Source organism: Anopheles arabiensis, chromosome 2 (assembly GCF_016920715.1).
Source record: "Anopheles arabiensis isolate DONGOLA chromosome 2, AaraD3, whole genome shotgun sequence".
NCBI lineage: Eukaryota > Metazoa > Arthropoda > Insecta > Diptera > Culicidae > Anopheles > Anopheles arabiensis.
In genome coordinates this window covers 93,536,716-93,556,992 of record NC_053517.1, presented here as the reverse complement: position 1 = coordinate 93,556,992, position 20,277 = coordinate 93,536,716, and the positions used below count along the sequence as shown (strand labels likewise).

The 20,277-nt window shown below is 44.2% G+C and overlaps 1 protein-coding gene across 3 annotated transcripts in view; it reads left to right on the top strand.

Annotated features, from left to right (window-relative positions):
- The window catches only part of LOC120897342 (la-related protein Larp4B), a 53,798-nt gene that overhangs the window by 6,206 nt on the left and 27,315 nt on the right, over positions 1-20,277 (top strand). Inside the window, exons 1-2 of one of the 3 annotated variants that reach the window (XM_040302160.1) lie at positions 3,183-3,339; positions 9,924-10,948. In XM_040302160.1, the coding sequence (XP_040158094.1) occupies positions 10,939-10,948 (10 nt within the window). In that variant the 5' untranslated portion in view covers positions 3,183-3,339; positions 9,924-10,938. Of the gene's footprint in view, positions 1-88; positions 879-3,182; positions 3,340-3,448; positions 4,095-9,923; positions 10,949-20,277 lie in introns of those variants that run through there. The other 2 variants (XM_040302159.1, XM_040302158.1) reach the window with 2 other exon arrangements.

Sequence of the window (20,277 nt, the reverse complement as noted above, 5' to 3'; positions counted from 1 at the left end):
TCTCACCATCATTTTCTTTTCACTTGTTTTCCATCATTTAATGTGCAATACAATAACCTTTTTCTAAATCCCTTTTTGCTTTATCTAGCTAACGCCAACGCCCGTCAGTTGCATCACGTACGAGGTCACACCTCTTGCTGCATCGCAGGTAGCACAACCTGCACTGCTAGCCGCAACCAGTCCGACGGCACCGACTGTAGCAACATCCGGACCGAGCGTTCAAGCGATCACGACGATTGACGAGCGCCTGGTCTACAGTAAAACAGCATCACATCCCCCAACACTTACACCCATTGGTACGGGTACGGAACTGGCCGCTTTACCGCCAAGTCAAGGTAGAAGTATTGGCAGTAATAATCCAAATCTCCATTACACCGGCAGAGAAGATGGACAAGCATCTTCGGCGGTAGTTCAAAGTGGTAGTGTGATACTGAATGTGACTCGAACCGAGGCTAACGATCGTACCGGAAGTAAATTTAGTACCAACACTACCGGTAAGGATTTAGTAAGCAGAAAGCTCGAAAAGGACAATACGGTTAGTAGTGGCAGTCAAAAGGCTTGTGTTATTATTCACACCCCAAAGGATGTCCAGAACGATGTGGAGAGTGGGTTTGGTTTAGCCTCCAAACCTGCAGGTGCTGGAACTGAGTTGCTTAGTGTTATAGAAGCAATCGGGACGGAGATAGATTACGATGCAAGTAGCATGGCACATAACATTGAAGATAGTGTTAGTGGCAGCAGTACTGGTGGTAGTATTGCTTCAGATTCGTTCCGCAGTCACGGCGCTTATCGTGTCGGTAGCATGGGAATGGCAAAAGTACAACGCATTCAGCAGCATTCTGGTGCTGTGGAGTCAACAATACAGGAGATAAGTGAAGGTAAGTGAAGCATCTCTTTATTACTTTTTTTACACTTGAATATAATTAATTGTGTTCTAGCTTTTTTTATAAATTATTGGTAGAATACTCTACTAAAATAACTTTTAAAATGATCATTGTTATCTTTGCACTTTTGGACCAACATATAAAAAAACCATTTTTGTCCTTTCTTTAACTGGATACTTCAAATAAAAAGAGTCGTTTAACATTTCATTTTGAATGAAAACTACAAAAAACAGACCCATAATTTTATCCAGGAGGAACGGCTTTGCCGCATTGTCTAAAAATCAACCCAATTAAACACGAAAATCATTAGTAATTGTTGTTTGGATGGGATTACATTTATGGACGTAATCTTCTTGAAAATCAAGCACATTTTTTTAGGACGATCGTATTAAATTGTTTTTAAAATAAATTTCTAATTTCAAATTATGGATAGTAAAACTGTCCACACTCAAATTGCCCAAGTGCCACAGATTGATTTATTTAATGATTGAAAAATTTATTGATGATTGTATGGGTCAAATACACGCGTAACAAGATTATCAACAATTACTCAACTGTCACTTGCTTTAGGTTCTGGTGGTTCATATTGGAAATTTGTATTTGAACAATCGTATTGCCGTTCTAGTTTTAGCGCTGCATAACTTCAATGCGAAAACAAACAACAGCACAAAGGAAAGGATAAAGTTCTCGAAGTCAGGAAACATCCACTGGCTGGCTATCTCACCAACAGATGGCACCACCACCTTTTTTGCTATGTTTGAAATTTGCCTGTCGTTCATCGCCTGCTAATCGGAGTCTTTTAGAATTCCTTTTATGTTTAAAGCTTGAGTCGTTTAGGCCTCGTTTATGAGTTGTTTAGTGGATTTGGAACACTTAGGTATCTTCTTCTTTGGTCGATATAACGGCCTGCCTGCCTCTTCGAAATGAGTTTGATATATTAACAATTTTCAAGGTTCATTTATTTAACAACTGATGCAATAATGCAGTTCACCGATAAAAATTGGTAATAGTTCAAGGCAGTGCAGTGTTGAAGAAACATTTCGTTTGTAGCTTTTCATTCGTGAATTTTTAATTTGCAATTGCCTTACTTAAAGAAAACCTTACTTCTTTTGGAAGTTGCAAATTAAAAATTCATGAATAAAAAGCTACAAACGAAATATTCCATCGGAATATATCAAAGGCATTTATTCACTGCTTAATGCACTGATAATCGCCATCAATTGGAAGGCATTTAACGAAAATTTGCCGGTTCCTTTTAGACTTAGGACATTGGGCATTTTTATTGCTTGAATGGTGATTTACAATCTATTCGTGATTGGTTCGTCATGGTGTCAAGAACAAGCAGCAAAAATAAGTTGTGTGACATCATTTCTACACGAATATCGCACTTGCAAAATTGCATACGACATTGCAAAATGCAAAAAAAAAATCCCTTTTTAACTATTCACATGCAATTTTTTTATACCGATAAATTTGCATTGATGCTTTTAATTCCGTTAGGCCGCAAATACACGACGCGCGTTTCCGCGGGCGCGTTCAAACGCGTATAACAGTTCCGCAGAGATATCCAGCATGAGCATCTCTGCGTTTCCGCGGTAGCGCGTTCGAATGACATTTCATTTATATGGCTGGATTGTTATACGCGTTTCCGCGGGCGCGTTCAAACGCGTATAACAGTTCCGCAGAGATATCCAGCTGAGCATCTCTGCGTTTCCGCGGTAGCGCGTTCGAATGACATTTCATTTCTATGGCTGGATTGTTATACGCGTTTCCGCGGGCGCGGAAACGCGCGTCGTGTATTTGCGGCCTTACATGGTTGCACATAATTTTTCGTAAAATCAGCAACACACAAAATTGCCCTCCCCTCGCCGTGCGCACTTTTCGCTCGTTGGGTTGCAAATGCAACGCAAACGTCAAAAATCCGCACCGCCCAAAAGTGCTACTTGGGGCAGCGAGCCCGAACGAAGCGGAAGCTGTCAACACGCCCACAGCCACTCCGCTATCTGGGTACTTTTGCTCGGAAGGTGCCGTGCGCGACGAGTGTGTTTTGGAAGGTTTTTCCTACGAATTTCGGAAGCAGAAAAAAGACAATAATCGGTTTTGGTATCAGCTATCGCTGGCTTCGTGTTGTTGTATGTGGTACTTGTTCACGCCCGTAACGTGATGTAATGAAAAGGTGTGAGGCACTACGGGCTGGCACGGCCAATTGCCACGATTGAAAGTGCAATTGCAACGGTAGTGTGGTAGCCATAACCCCCACGGAAACGAGGGAAAGGGAGGGAAGAGAGCGAAAGAGAGAGAAACAAGTCACACACACACACCAGTCGTGCGCCCGTGCTCGTCAGTGTGTGCGTGAAGTGCTGCTCTAGCTGCTGCTGCTGGCAAATATAACCCCATTCGTGTATATCCGGTCGCGAGCGGGGTGTGTTGGGCTGCCAAAAGCCAAAAGTCAAAAGTATGGAAAATGTTTGCGATGGGTTGTAGTGAAAACAGAAGTTGAGGCGATTTTCCCATCCCATGTAAAGTGTTTCGTACGTACGTGTGTGCGTGTGTGTATGCGTGCCTGTTGTGCTACAGAACAGCAGTTACGTATTCTGGGCAAAACTGTCCCGCACACTGCCCCTACTGTGTGCGTGTGTTATTATTCTTGCCGTTGTTGGTAGCTCTTGCTTTTGCAGCCATTGCTGCGTTTGCTGAACTGGTGGTGGAAAAATGGAAATGTAAACGTGAGCAAATAGAGCACTGAATTTTCACAGAGTCGGAGAGTCGCGCGACGTCAAATTAGTGCGGTGTTAAAATCGTGCTCGAAACAATTATCACCTTCTCTGTACGGCAATATAAGTGTTTCGCGAAGGAAAAGAAATTCCGGTCCCTCTCTCCTGAATGCTGCTGACCAGACAGTTGACACACACAACTAAACACGCGCGCGCACCAACACTGAACACGTGTGCATGCGCGCGCGCGTGTGTGAGTGGAGCACATCCGAGGCAGTAGCACGGACACACAGCACAGAGCAGCAGCAGGCCGTGTGAGATGAAACGGCACAGCTCTCACACACTCCTCACATGGACACTGGGCGAGTGAGTTGGTTCTTTGCGTTTTGTCGTGTCCGGTGCGTCGGTCGTGTGTCCCTTCACTGACCCGTGGGTGCTTTGTAGTGTGTGTCCCGTGTCTGTGACAGCGCCAACGTTTGACAATTTCCAGTTTTCGGTGAATATTTGTTTTGTTTGTTCGTTGGTATCACCGCGTGCTGGTGAAAACTTCACAAGCACTCCGTGTGTGTGTGTATTAACAGCTTATACCACAGTGCTAACGCACACAGGATGTGACGGTGACGGTGATGATGATGATGCTGGTGATCTGATGTGCACAAGTGCCTGTTGTGAAAGAGTGCGAGAGTGAGAGAGATGCGTTGGATGAGCGAGAAAGATAGCCGATCGTGTGGAATCTACTTTCAAGGGGGGGGAGGGCTTGTGTAGTGTGTGCATTATCGGCCAACGGACACACACACATACCATTGTGTGTGTCGATTGGAAAACTTTCAACTCTCAACCACATTGCGGGTGTTAATAAGAATCCACTTTTTATCTGTAACGAAAGGAAAAGAATCTCCTAGTGGCGTGTCTTTTCAATTGTACGGGTCGCGTGAAGAAGTGTGGGACCTCGCACACTAGTTCATGAGTCTGTGGCGAGCTGACAATAAGGAAAAAATGCGAAAAAACAAAGAAAACAGATCAACTCGACATTTTCACCCAATTCTCGACCACATTCGCAAAGGCGAGAGGTTTCGTTGGATTTTCGCTAGACTACTATCCGTATGTGTGCGAGTGTTTGTGGGGCTCAATATGTGTGGATTTCTCAGATCCGTTTGAATGTTCCGTATGAGAATGTATGTGTGTGTGTGTGTGTGTTTCTTCGTTAGAAAAAGAAGAACAAAATAGTTGCCTGTAATAGGGGCGCTCTTCAAACCTGGTAGCCCGAATGCGAACACACGCACAGGCAGCAGAGGTGAAACAAAAAAGCGCTCAGCGCTTCAGTATTGGTGAAGGGGTGAACGTGATGAGGGATGAGAATGTGTGCGCTAGAGTGAGAAACCCTTTTTTTTAACGAGTGATTTGTGACTGTTTTTTTCTTTTCGATGCATTCTTTGTTGCTTAAAAGTTAATTAAAGTATGGAAAATCGCTAATATTGCGAATGTTAAGATAAGTTTCAACACACTCTTTTCCCCACCATTGTCCGTGCCTCTGCTCACCAACTGTTCTCGTGCGTTTGCGTGTGTGCGTGTGCGTTTGGTCAAACCATCGTTCGCCATCAGCTGTCAAGGTAGTGGTATGAGTTGAGCGAGAATAGTGAATAATGGGAGAGAAAGAGAGGGAACGCGTTTTTTGCAAAAATTGTTCACCGTCTCGCTCGGTGTTCACAGCTCAACCTGTTCTTCCGTTCCCGGTGGTTGTTTTCCACGTACTCCCGGTTTGGTGCTGATGGGGACTTGTATGCGAGCGTGTCACTGTGTGAGCGATAGGTCGCGTAAGGTAAAACTGGTGTATGTGTGTGTGTGTGCGTCCATACACGCATATAAGTAGTTTTGTGCGATTTTTACTTCCACTCAATTTGCAATTTGCTGTTCTTGGAAAATAGCGTTTTCAAATTGGATTTTGACGTCTTTTTCGGGGAAAGAGTAAACTTTTTTTAAGATGGACATAACTAGCAAGTTGAGCTTTTAATTGGGCGAATTTAAGTAAAACTATGTTTGCACCCGGAAGCATACGTATAGAGCAAAACGTTTGCATAATATTTGCACTTTTACGAAAGAAGCCTCCGGAAGAAGAAATGGTCGAGCCCCGCGCAGTTCTTAACCTTGGCGTGTCGTGATGGTGCTGCAAAAATGCCGGTAAAAAAAGAAGAGAAAATCAGAACCACCCCGCTTTACAACTACACATACACAACTGGCACAAGTCCCCCAAAGGCATTACGCGAGAATCCTTCTGCTTTCCGGTGGGGGTTGTCGCTTGACGTCTCTTGTCTGCGGGAGGGGGGGGGGGGTTAGGTGACTTTATGTCGCCCTGTCCTGTGGTGGTAGTAGTATTAGTAGTAGCATTGGTTCCGAATCACTAGGGATCATCATTAGGGCAGCATAATGCAGACAACAATCCGTGGCTGTGGGCGTGTGTGTGTGTGTTCGTATTTGGGACCCGGTTTTTGCAGGCCGTCCTGTGAAGCAGGTGTATAAAGGTTATCTAACAACAGAGCAGTTTTTTGCAGTGGTAAAAATTGGAAATAAAATGACAAGGATTGGCCAAAAAGCTACTCTTTTTCATGCAAAAGAATGACGAAATGATGTCAAGTTATCATTATCATTACAAATTCAACTGCTTTGTTTGACTTGAGTGAACTAGCGACTGCAATTTAGTATCATACCATCCAGAACACATTTGGAACGTTAATTAAGTCTTTTTATGATGCACGAAATTAGTCCGAATTGTGGTTTTATATAGTACAAATATCATTCACCGTACTATGCATTATGTTTGATTTTAAACATTTGGATTGTTTGAGATAAGATAGATGCATCCTATGGTATTTATATCCAATCAAACGCTAGCCGATGTAACGGCAATTATAGTGAAATTGAATGAATCAGCAACAAATAGGCACAATTATAAGTAGACGCAGAGCTTAGTAAAACAATATTTTGAGCGTTTGAGCATGGAGTAGTCATTGTTTGCCATCATGCTGCTGACGTCAGTTCGACGTTTACGAGTCATTATTGAAATTATATGCGTTAGATATAGTAATAGATTAGTAAGCTCTTTGCTTATATATTGTAGTTTTATTAACAGTAAGAGGTCTTCATCTTCGAAGGTTTGTTTCTAAGGTGTGGAGTAGGAATTTTCTGATTTCACCAAAAACCTCAATTTTCAAAAAAATCTTACCAACCCCAAACTGTACAAGGATGGTAAATTCATGGAATTGCTGAACAATGAACAACATAGGATCTAACTATATACATCAAGTCAAATATTAAAGTAAAGCATCGTGCGATAGATAAAAATAATTCGGAAAATCCAATAAGACTTACTAATTAAATCATAAAATCTGGTTTAGCGTGTGACTGCTCCTGCCCCCCATCATCAACCGCTCATCGTTCGATCGCGCGCTCAACACACGCTTCCATAAACTCTATCTGCCCGTTTGCCATCATTAGCCATTAGCGGCACCACAGGAGGAGGAGGAGGGTGGATATTTCAAAGCAAAATGGGCAAACAAAAAAACGACGAACAACGGCGCAAGACGAATCGACTTAAGCTGGATTGCAAACTGTATAACGCATTTGTGTGTGTGTATGTGTGGATTTGTGATTTTGGTTGCAACATCACACAAAAGGGGTGTGTGTTGGGGTTGGTTGGAGTGTAAGCGGTTTCGCGCCACCATCTTTCGGGTTGCGCCCCACCAGCAGCAGCAGCCCAGCACACACTTTTTTACTTGCCGTTAATTTTGTTCAATCATTACACACACTCAATCCGGGTTCGTTCGTTCGTTCGTGCGTTCGTTCGTTCGTGCGTTCGTTCGTTCGTTCGTTCGTTCAACCTTTCGGCCATATTGACCGCCACCGTCTGAGCCGGCGGCGGCGTGCACAATAACACACCACAGGTCCACTCTCCGCGCGGTGATTGGGTGTGTGTGGTGTGTGTCGTCCCACCGTTTATCTGCTTCCCCTCCCTTCTCTCCCCCTTAGCGTGGGGCCATCGGTTTTTGCTTCTCCCATTTTAATATATGGATTTGAAACGAAAAAAAAAAAACGCTGAGTGAGCGCGCACAAACCACACCAAATTGCTTCGAAACCGCGTAGTGTTGAAGTACAATTTTAACCGATATTGTCGCTTGAGAACGGTAGAAAAGTGGTGATGTTTTTTTTCTGTTTCTTGACCAAAAGAAGGTTATTCTTGTAATGAAAAACAGTCCATCACACAATTATAGCATCTGTAAACCATTGAGACACTTTTTTCACAGTAGCATACACACTAGCATTTGCCTATTGCTTCGGCCAGCATAGACGACCATTTGAGTCGTGTTTGAATAAGTGTTTCTGTGGTCGTTCGTGTGTGTGTTAGTAGTGCGGGCAGAGTGAAAATGGGTTGAATAATGATGACCCCTTGCCTGCTCTGCTCTCCGTCATTCTCTATCCTTTAACGCGGATCATAATACACGCGAGAATGTGGCGTTGAGCGATCGTCATCGTGTCATGTATTATCATAGAAAGAGAGAGAGAGTGTGAGAGGCAAGCAATTGAAATGAATTAACAAATGGGTGTATGTAAAGCTATTGATGGTTGTGGGTCGTCGCGGGGGGGGCGTAGGTTGTCAGCGAGATATGCTGGTGGTGATGAGCAGAGGAAACACGTCACTAAATAACAAACCGAATTCAGAATGCAGTAAAAAAAACCGTCTCAAATTATGATGAAATAGTTGGAAGAAATTATCCCATACGTAATACTGATAGGTCGATGATAGTAGTAGCAGTAGTAGTGGTGATAGTGAATGCAGCAGGTTGTCAAAAAGCATTGCTGAAGAGGGAGAGAAGGCGACACAGGGGGCCCCGTCGTTTGACGTTTGTCGCACGTCTCATTGTCGCAAAACAGGCTCGAATTAGTTAGAGACAAGTATGTCATGACACAGCGCGCAATCGAGTGTGTGTGCGCGCGCGATAGAGATATGCGACACCCAATGCGATGTGCTACGGACCTTTGTCACTGTGTTGTGATTGCACAGCAATGGGGATAATCCTGAGCCTGAGCTGCACAGTTTGTACTTGTCTTTTTTAATGATAGTTAAAGTTTTTTTCTGACACAAAATTGATAGAAAATGTGTTAATAGTAAGCAGTGGAAGCACACCGTTGTTGTAGCAAACGCAACGTGAAACGTGTACACTTCCCGATGGAGCCAGCGAGTGTGTGCGTATCACTGTGGGGCTGTGTGTGTGCGTGTCTCTCTGGCATCGTGTATACGGCAGAGTTGAAGGATCCGTTTCCGCAGAAGTGAACTGAGTTTTGACATTACCAGATTGCGAGTGTGTGTGGTGTTTCGGTGTATGAATATTTGTTGCAAAATGGGAAAATAATATGCGTTCGAGAGAGAATGTTACGCAAATTTTATTTTCATTGCTGAAAATGCACACACACACACACACACACACACACACACACACACACACACACACACACACACACACACACACACACACGCACAGCACACATCGATCACGCGTAGAAGAAAGCCGCAGGAACAATTTTTGCTCAAACTGCAATAGATAGCGTAGCGCGCGCGTATGTGTGGTGTGCAGTTTACTTGTAGTGTACCGGCGTTTTTTGTGTGTGCCGCACCAGTACCCTCCTCATACTCCCCCCCCCGTTTGTTTGCTTCTCAAAGCGCGAATGCTCGCGAAGGAAAGAAAAGAAAAATCAACGTCGTAGCGCTCACGCTCTCTCTCTCTCTCTCGCTTTCTCTCGCGCTCGTTCTAAGCGATAGCAGGCGGTGTGTGGCGATCGCTCATCTTCATCGTGAACGTGTGCGCCCCTGTGTGCGTGTGTACGGGGGGACGGACCTCCTCTGCGAACGGTTAAGTGTGTGATGTGTTCAATCAATTGTTTCCGGTTCGCATCGGCGGACGTCGCGCCGATTGTGTCTCTGTCTCTCGGTCCGATCTGGGACGACCGGACCCCACACGTGCGTGTAGAGTGAAAGGTGGCCAGAATCGGAAAAATTGTCTCTCCAACACACCAACGGTGGACGGAGAAGTAAAGAGTTAATGCAGAATTAAGCCAAAAAAAAAACAACACCATCATCGCGTTTTGGTGTGTTTGTGGGCGCGTGTTTGCAGCCATTTGCCTCTCGACGACAGTGTGTGTGCCTGTGCGTTAGTGTTAAGCGTGCGCTATAAAGTGCAAAAGTCATGAAACAAGACGTCGCGGGTCACGGGCGCCGTGTGTGCAATAATTAATTATTTTCTTTATTTTCTACTTTTTCCCTTCCTTTGGTCAGAAATTGAATTTTCTCTTCACTCCCCATGCGACGGTGTGCGTGTGTGTGTGTTTGTCTCGTATATCCATAGCGAGAGAGTGAACAGTGTGTGTGTTGCGTGTTCACAGAGGTGTTGCTGGTGTGTGTGTGTGTTGCGTTCGTATACGGTAAATGTTTGCGTGTGCTTAAGTGTGTGCTCTATAGTGACCACAGCAGAGCGAAAGGGAGTGTGTGAGAGGGAGAGAGAGTAACACAATAACCCCGATTGCTCACACGTGTGTGCAATTTGTGTGTGTGTGCGCGTCCGCGTGCGGTTGTGTGCGGTGTTGTTCCGCCTGGGGAGTGTACACGTGTGCAATACACACAAACCCATCCCCGACTAAACAGGGAAAGGGAGGTTGCCGCTGATGTACAGCAATCCTGTGTGTGTGTGTGCGTGCGAGAGTGTGTGAGTGAGACAGCGGAATAACACACAGGAAGAAAACCATTTCGACCACGTTCGAACAGTCTCGAGCGTTTTATCGGCCGCAGGTCCGTTTTCTTCCCCCCCCCGACAGAGAACAACAGAAATACACACACACAAACACACGTGCACAAACCACACGGCTGTGTTGTGCATTTCGGGCTGTTTTTTTGTCCGCTGTGTTGTTGTTGTTGTTGTTGTTATTGCTGTTTGTTGTTTTTCACGGTGTGTGTTGGCGAAAAGTGTGTACAAGTGTACACGCCGGAAGAATCGTGTGTGTGGTTTACCCGCGGAGGGCTTGAGGCAAGGGGTTTTCGAGACAGTTTCGTACTGGGTGGAGCGAGGGAAATTCGCAAGAAAATTTGCCGCCACCGTTACCCCCATCCTGCCCTGCTCGAACACGCACTCCCCACACACAATAACGACGTTCAGCACGGAGCGACGACGGCGCCTTTGACGGCGACCGTTTAACTCGCCCTTCACAGCAACCACCCCCTCCCCCCCCCCCACCCACTTGTGGGTTGCGCGGGTCTGTGGGCAACGAAGCGGTAAATCGCCTGCCGAAAAAGAAATATGGATACTGGTAAGAATACGCTACACGAACATAGTTGGGATGTTACTTTTCTTGTAGGATTTTGTCACTGCTTTTATTAATAGTGTCTCGTAAGATTTACCTTCATTTTCCCGAATTCGACCTTTGAATTCCTTGTAAAATGTAAAGCAATAGTCGTGAATTATTAAAAGGAAAGTGAACCTTGGAATGTCGCAGATTACTCGCCAAAGATCAATCTATTTATTAACTATTGTCCCAGAATAGTACAATCTTTGCTCGAGTTACGATAATTTTTATTTTTGACAATTAAGTATGTCAAATCTGTACATACAAATTTCTCCAACAATGGTCAAATTTCGAAATAAATGTCATTTTTGCTAAATGTTTCAAATCGCCAAAATGTCAGAATTAATCGAATTTTCTACTCAAAATAATTATTAGCTAGGTAATTAATATTGCAGTCCTACGTATGTGAGTATGGTCCATTCGGCGCTTGAACCTATGACGGGCATGTTGTTAAGTTGTACGAGTTGACGACTGTACCACCAGGCCGGCCTAAAGATGCAAGACGTGGCTTGCTAATGCATCGACTACATCTTAACGGTTGGCATAGTTTGAAAAGTCATTGCCATTAAATGTACACATTTTAACATTTTTGTCATATTTTATACATTGTTTGGAAATGTTTGGCTACTTAAATGCATTTTTTTTATCAACAAATTCAACCCAAAAGTTGAGTAAATAATGTAACCAAATTGCATTGAGTTGCATGATCAAAATGAGATACACTCCAGAGGTATATAATAAGCTTTGCTTTATTCAAAATGAAGATGTACTTTGTAATGCATACCGCATCGTTTAATGGAACTTTTACTACGCTCAACTAGCAATGGGGGCTGAACGTTGTAAATTTAACGACATGTGTTATAGGCTCTAACATACAAAAATAAAAAAAAACCTATCGCCTTTAAATGTGCACCTGAAACTGGGCGGCAATGGTTCCCTTTGGGTCATTAAGATTCAACATTAAAGCATTTGGGGAACGAACATACAGTACAGTGTTGGAAGATTTAGTCACATTTAGTCACGTTTCAAACGTCAAAAATGCGCTTAATATATTCGGTAAATCCCGTTTGCAAATGCACTTGAATCAAACGGTTGTATGAAGAGAACAGTTGCTGTAGCAGCTGATAATGTATTGTGTTGAAGCAGAAACTCACCTCAATGTAGTTAAAATTGCCTTCTAGTGAGGAAAAATTTAGCAATAATTTGCGCCTAAAGGCCTGTTCTGTAATTCCACAATGATTCTGTGATTTTGAATGATGATTGCCGCGCTTTGTTGAAAAACATTCAAACTGTTACGGGATTTTTTTGTACAGTGCGTGACATAGAATGAATTCACATTGAAATTAAATGATTGTGTGCTTGAAAAACATGTCACCCCGCAATGGAATTAGATTCGGATTCAAATTCCAGTAGCAATCGCACTTAATGTGATTTAAATTTCCCTGCAACAGTTGCCACATACGAGTTGTGGCTATTCCTGTGCCATTATCGTTAATCCTTTGCCGATGCGTTAACGGTTCTAGGCCCGAACTTCGTCCCATTTCGCTGTGGACTCTTATCGCAGATCTTCCGGAGACGTTCGTCGAAACTCGTCTCGCCTTAAATGAGGAAAGATGAGACCCCACCCTCCGCCAGCAGTTTGGTGCGTAGCCTCTAGCATGGGATAGAAATTTTCCATCAGTATTGTGCTTCTAATTGACGCCACTTCTACGTGCACTAGCACACACAGTTAAGGGAAAAACTGATGTTATGTCTGACATGTGTGGCTGTGTTATCGCTGTTAGTGGTTGCGGTGGCATTCCGACCCTCGCTCTGATGGGTGATAAGGGTGTGTGTGTGTATGTGTGAACGTTATCTTTTCACACTTTCGATCTTATCTTCTACACCACCCGGCCTCGTCGGTCGAGAGAGGAGCTGTGTTGTACTTTCCTTTTTACAAACACAAGCGGTTATCGCTTACAGCTCGCTCGCTTTTGTGTGTTTTGCTTTTTCCTATAGGGCAAGAAGATAGTGGCAACTGTTGCAAAAATTAAATAATATATTGAATGCACGTATAATACTACTTCGTGCCTTACATAACACAGTTTTTCGTTACAAAGCGTAAAATGGAGTGCAAAATATGTCACCAAAAGTCAAACAACCAACCTGTGTCTATTTCTGTATCGTAGAATCGGACACCAAACATTATTTCCATGCACACTTCTGCTGCACACCAAGGCGTTACTGATAAGCTGACGAGACATATCTTGATGAATTTACGGCGGGGTAGTGGGTTTGCTAAAGTGATGCCATCATGATGAAGGTCTGGCAAGTGTGTGTTGTTGTTCCCTGCCACCACAGTGGCAGTCGTATCAGTCTTTGCTGGTGCTGTGGTCCTCTACTATCTTACGACACGAGGAATATGATGCTGCCCTCTTGTCAAGTGGTAACCGCGGCTGCTCGGGCCTGTGTACGGTACAGAGCTGTGCGATAATGACACAAACTACTACTGCTCTGGCACTGTGACTAGGAATGTGACGCCGTTGCGCTGATAAGGGAGGGAGGAAACGTGTTGAATGTGATGTGTTGGTGTAAAGTAGAAGAATTTAATGCAATCTTTAGCAGATTGCAAAGCACTTGTCCATTTAAACGGTATTATTAAAATTAATAGCACATTTAAAGCAAAAAGAAGAATACTATTTTTAAAAAATCTCAAAGAAACAATTACAAAGATACGTAATAAGCGATTTTACAGTTTAAATTGATTTTATAGTTGGATCTGCATTCCAGCAAAAAACAAAATCCAATATTGGAACACTGTACTGGAAAGTTCTTCAGGAAGTTCGTTTTAAAAAAATCTAGAACACGAATTTAGGTACTTCAAATGAAAAACAAAATAAGAAGTTGGTTTTATACCATATTAGTGATGGGTAAAGTTGGCATAATCCAGAGTTGACTCCGAGCCGACTTCAATAATTTCGGAACCGTCCATAGAAAATAGGTCCGCACAGCATTATCCGGAGTCGTCAGGAGTCGTCTGGAGTCTTCTGGAGTCTTCTGGAGTCTTCTGGAGTCTTCTGGAGTCGTCTGGAGTCTTCTGGAGTCGTCTGGAGTCGTCTGTAGTCGTCTGTAGTCGGCTGTAGTCGTCTGTAGTCGTCTAGAGTCGTAAGAAGTCGTCCCGACTCGTCTGGAGTTTTCCTGAGTACGCCGGAGTTAACTTACGAAACATAAGCTTGTATACGAAGTGCACGCGCAAAGTGAAAGACAAAAAACACAACGAAATGATATGCCTGATTACACGCACATTGAACCGGACGGCTCCAGTTGACTGACTCCGATTCCGGTCGACCTTGATCGACTTTGGAAGACTCCAAAGGACTCCGACTCCGAATGACTTAAACTCTGAATGACTCCGGAAAACTCCGGACAACTCCGGACAACTCCAGAAGACACCGGATGACTCCGGACAACTTCGGACAACTCCGGACAACTTCGGACAACTCTGGATGACTTCGAACAATTCTGGAAGACTCCGAACAACTCCGAACCCAGCCGACTACGACTCCATACGACTTCGACTCCGGGCGGTACTAGTTGATCGCATTTTGCTCGAGTCGGAATCGAACTACCGATAGTCTGAGTCGGTCTACTCCGATCGACTTTGGAAGACTCCAAAAGACTCCGACTCCGAATGACTTAAACTCTGAATGACTACGGACAACTCCGGACATCTCTGGACCACTCCGCACGACTCCGACTCTGAATGACTCTGGATGACTCCGGATGACTCTGGATGACTCCGGATGATTCCAGATGACTCCAGATGACTCCGGACGACTCCGGACGACTCCGGATGACTCCGACTCGGAATGACTCCGGATGACTCCGGACTGACTCCAGATGACTCCAAATGACTCCGGACGACTCCGGACGACTCCGGAAGACTCCGGCGACTTTGGACGACTTCGGACGACTCCGGATGACTCCGACTCGGAATGACTCCGGATGACTCCGGACTGACTCCAGATGACTCCAAATGACTCCGGACGACTCCGGACGACTCCGGAAGACTCCGGCGACTTTGGACGACTTCGGACGACTCCGGACAACTCTGGATAACTCCGAACGACTCCGAATGAATCCGGATGACTTCAAACAATTCCGGAAGACTCTGAATAACTCCGACCCAGCAGACAACGACTATAGATGACTTCAAACAATTCCGGAAGACTCCGAATAACTCCGACCCAGCAGACTACGACTCCGGGCGGAACTAGTGGATCGCATTTTGCCCAAGTCGGAATCGGACTACCAATAGTCTGAGTCGGTCCGGAGTCGTGGGTGCGCTCCAGAGAGTACATCACTTGGTCACCCATATCTTGAAACGAAATTTTATTCGTAGCCTACGTGCACGTTCATACAGACACAGTGAAATCTCTGCAGCCTTTGCTCTATGAGTCACCTGCTTCATGTGCAAATGTGTACGTACAGCATGTGTTCATCACTCACTCAAATGCAAAATTGCACCGGATTCGCTCAGTGCTGATGTGTCGCTGTGTCATCTCGCGAATGACGGATGATGACACTCTGCCCCTGTTTGAGCGCTAGATTAGCTAGCAAATTTCTACAAATAAAATGTTGGTTTTTGGAATGCAATATCGATTCTGTGATAATTTGTGATGGTATCTCTTCACGCGCAAACATCACTTCCGGTCATGTCCGATGTTTGAATGGTTGTGGGTAAAGTGTGTGCTATTTGTGCTTATCAGTTTGTTCGCTGCTTTACTGTTTCAGCTCGGCTGGTCTTTGTTTTTCTCCTCTTTTCTTCTAAACCTGCTTTTTGTGTTTTGTCATCAAACGCCGAGTGTGTTAGGTGGTTGTGTTTTAGACCATCACATGACGGTGTTAATTGCACTCTATCGCTTGTGGGATCGATTTGTGACGTTATGTGCCGCCACTATCGTAGCTAATACAATGGACTCATCTATTCGACCAATCAGACACCGATCGAATTTGTGCAATTGTGTAGGCTTTATTGATATAATTAATCTCTAGTTCTGTCGTTGATCGCTTATCAAAAAAATAGTAAATTTTGGTTCTACCTTTTTTTTTAAAGGAGAAATACATTTAACATGAAAATTGATTTTAAAATTTAATTAATACTAATCTACTCCCTAACATTCTTTGCTTTTTTTTTACTTTAAACGCAAAGTTAGTTCAAATTTTCTTGTTAAATTTGGCACCTTTTTGCACCGTTTTTGCAACGATGTTGTGCTGCCATGGTGCGTTTCCAATTTAACGTTTTTCTTCCCACCCCCCCTTTGCAAAGAGCGCATTCCCCACGACCGGTGGGCCAGTTTAATAGTACTGCGCGCCACCTGAACCTGCTTCCAATGATGGATGTATGCGTGCGTGTAGGTTAACGTCAACGTAGAGAGTCCGTCACTTCACTTCCACACCTTGCCCGACACTCGCGCGCACACACACACGCACACGTACCTGACTGGAGGGCTGGAGGTCCGAAAGACGAATGGCAAATTTTTGAAGCAGTTTTACGATTTTCGCTTGCTCATGCTCTGATGATCGACGGCGTGTAGAGTCAGCCGTCGTTTTCGACCGAGCCCCAAACCGACCGAAGACGATTTTTAGTGTCTATATACAGTCCAAAAAGAGGGTACACAAGAGAGCGAGAGGACGTCTTGAAGGGACGGTTGTGGGGTTGTGCAGCAGTAGGTGCAACGGTGAACCCCATTTTTGCCCTACCTTTCCCTACCCATTTCCAACCGTCCGTCCTCCGCTTGACCAGGTCGCATTGGCTGGTTTTATGAGTTTTCGGTTCGACTGGTTGGCGTTTTTCGTACATTTTTCCACGTTTCCCCGCATCGAATGCACGCGGACAGAGAGACACAGAGAGCAAATGTGTGGGGTTCTTGGGCAGCCGTTTTATAGCAGTTCTTGTGTGTGTGTGTCCCGTCCCCCCGCTTGCTGCGACGCTTTAAGTTAAAAAAAATCGACCTGCTCTCTCTACTACCTGGTTGTTGTAACTCAGCCATCCCCGTTTTGTGGTGGTTTTGTGTGGATTTTTTACGATTTTAAAATCACACACTGCTGTGTGTGTGTGTAAGTATTTGCGTGACCGTTTTATGAGCTGGCTCTGATGGATTGCTGGCTAAAAAATGGCAACGGTTAGTAGGTGCACAGCGAACGATAACAGTTTTTGCTGATTCTACTTTTGCTATATATTCCTCCTGAGGAACACAAAATGAAGAGCTTCGCTATCAAATTGTTACGCCAGAATCGATAGGATGATGTAAATAATGGTTTGTTCTGTAATCCAATCATTCTTGTTTAATAGGCAACGGGGATGTGAATAAGATGATTGAGTTTAGTCATTCAAATTGCATTTGGCATGTTTTGCTATTCGTGTGTGTCGTTCGCTGAAACTCCACATTTTACATCAAATGATTTAATTTTGATTGAGTTTCTGCCGTTTTGTTTCAAGTGCAATAAAACTTGTTAGGTTCAGCTGGTAATTGTTTGCTTTTCAATGAGGTAACTAGTTTCTGGGAATGATTTTCGAATCGAAATGGATGTCATATGGACTCAAAATAACTAATAGGTAGCTTTTTCTAACGTAATTAATTCTAAGATGTTTGAATAAAATGATATAAAAGGGTAAAAGCAACTAGTTCAGTTGATTCGTTAGATATAAATAAGGGCTTATCCATTAAATACGTAACGTATATACATGTGTGTTACATAACAAGTTTTTAAAACCCCTCTTCTTCTATATTTAAGAAATCGTAACGCTGAAAGGTACTAATCATTGCTGTAAAATGTCACTGTCAATGTCATAAAAAAATCTGACTGAAACAAAATTCCATATCAGCGTCACGTGCTCAATTGTGATAATCAGAGGTGATACTCACAACGGTTGGTGTGACCAATACATGCTCATGACTTGTTTACGACCAATGCTTGGTCAGTCACTATGTCACGACTTTTTTTTTTGCTGTGATCAGTTTTGCAAAATGTCACTGACATAGTCATGACAAATTCCGACTGATCTCAGACAAATTCCGACAAAATCATCTCAGTGTCACGAGCTCTACTGTAATGATCAGAGGCGAACCTCAGACAGTTGGTGCGACCATCGCATGCTTGGTGACATTGTGTGCAACCAACTCTTGGTCAGTCACTTGGTCGCGACATTTTCAGTCGGTGATCATCGCGATGGTCATGGGAGATATGCAGTGCGTGCGAGTGGTTCCAAGAAACAAAATGGCCATGTTTTCTCGCTCTGTTTGACCCGACAGTTAATCAAAACAGATAGAGGGAAAAAGCATGCTCATTTTGTTGCTAGAGCCCACGCGCCAAGTATATTCCAAAATTGTCGTGATTATCGCCGACGAAAATGTCGTGACCAAGTGAGTGACCAAAAGTTGGGTGCTAATCAAAATGTCACCAAGCATGTGATTGATTCTCCAACTGTTTGAGTATCGTCACTGATCAGTTGTGTACGTGAGCTGATTTGAGCTTCGTTTCAGTCATGAGTGTTGATGACTGAAACAGTGGCATTTGTTCACAAAAAATCACGATTATGCTTGCGCCGGTATTAAGCTAAGCTTGTCAGTCAGAGTATCGCGTTGGACTCAAGAATTCACATATCGTGTTCAGCATGTCATGACGCACTTTTATTGACTATCAGCAATGAGCATCAAGCTACCACGGATATGTTCATTGTTTTCGTTGGTGAAAATCTCGTGATACTCATGACATTTTGCAGCACTGGTACTAATCCTTTTTCCTGCGAAAGTTTCGTAATTTATGGACAGACCCCTATCTATTATTCGAGTAATTAGATGTAATATTTTTTTTTACTATATGAAGAATAACAAAAGTGTATGGGAAAAATTGGTAGTTTTTGAAATTCCTTTGTTTTGGAACAAATTATTGTGGTCGAATCCCCTACACATTCTGCGTACTCTATTTTGCTGCTAATGCAACATTTCACACACTCCAGTGCATCTAGAACGTGATCCATTAATTTGGTATTAAAAGGCCCTTTACTTTATTACATTTGGTTCCTCGATTTGGAATGTCCCCGTGGTTAATTACAAAATTTCAACACAAAATCCTAACACACAATGACTTCGAAGCGCCTGGTATTTGCTGCGAATGTAGCACATTCTACACGCGCACTACTTCCCTTTCGATTTCCATTGCTTGCTTCGCGATTATGGTGGCGCCACACTCTACGCTTCAAATCGAAAGTTCTTAATCAATATATCGACTGTGCATGGGGGAAATGCGATATATACACAGACACACACCCCGAGATGCATTGTACGTCAGCGAATGGACGAAGGAATCGAACTCCTCCCGTAGAGTGCAGTTGTTTTTATTTGATTGAGATTGATTAGCGAACGGCGGGGATCGGTGGTGCTCTCCTTCACTTAGATGGTGTGCAATTGGGTTAGGCTCTGGTGCATGTGCTCTCAGCAATCTTTTGCGCTGACGTACAACCGATATCGATGGGAAGGCGAAAAGAAGGCGAAAAAGTAAAAGTGTTCTAGTTTTTTTTTTGTGGCAAAAGGCTAAACCACCCACCCCCCGGCTGCCCTCGGTGGGTCTGTTCCGTTGGAGAGCAAGGGGGGGTTGCTGTGGTTCGTGTAATTACAGCCTAGCGCTTTCCAGCAGTCTCTTCTACCTCACAAACCAAACCCCTCTCAGGCCGATTAAAAGCCTTACACAGGAGGCGAATTTTAAATTCATTTCTAATAATAAACCGCCCAACAACAACAATAACGGGGAGGTTCTGTGTGGTATTCGAGTGCTGTGAATTGGAATGTGGTTCTGAATGCTGACTGAAGGCACGGAAGGCTCTGCTGAGGGTGGGGTGGAGTGCTTAGGTTTGCAAAAACACAGACACACACCCGGCCGTGGGGGTACGCACATTAAGGGAGGAGAAGGTACTGCTGCGAACGCATGGTTGAAGCAAAAAACGGGGAAGCTTTAACCACAACGCGCCACCACCACCCCAAACAGCTCCCGCCTCCCGCGATCGTTCCAGAGGGGCGGGCGGATTGGTTTCGCAAGCGACCGGTGAAGTAATCGAGCTGTGGAAGGAAAGGGACGAAAGAATGTCGGTGGTGTGGTGTGTGTTACCGTAGGCAGTTGTTTTTGATAGAAAACCAATCGACATTTGATGGTAATCGATTTGCTTTGTTGCGGACGACCTGTTTCTTCGCCCAATGGGGCGGGGGGGGGGGGGGAGTGTCTGGGGTGTGGCGTGGCAGCAGCGTGTGTGCGTT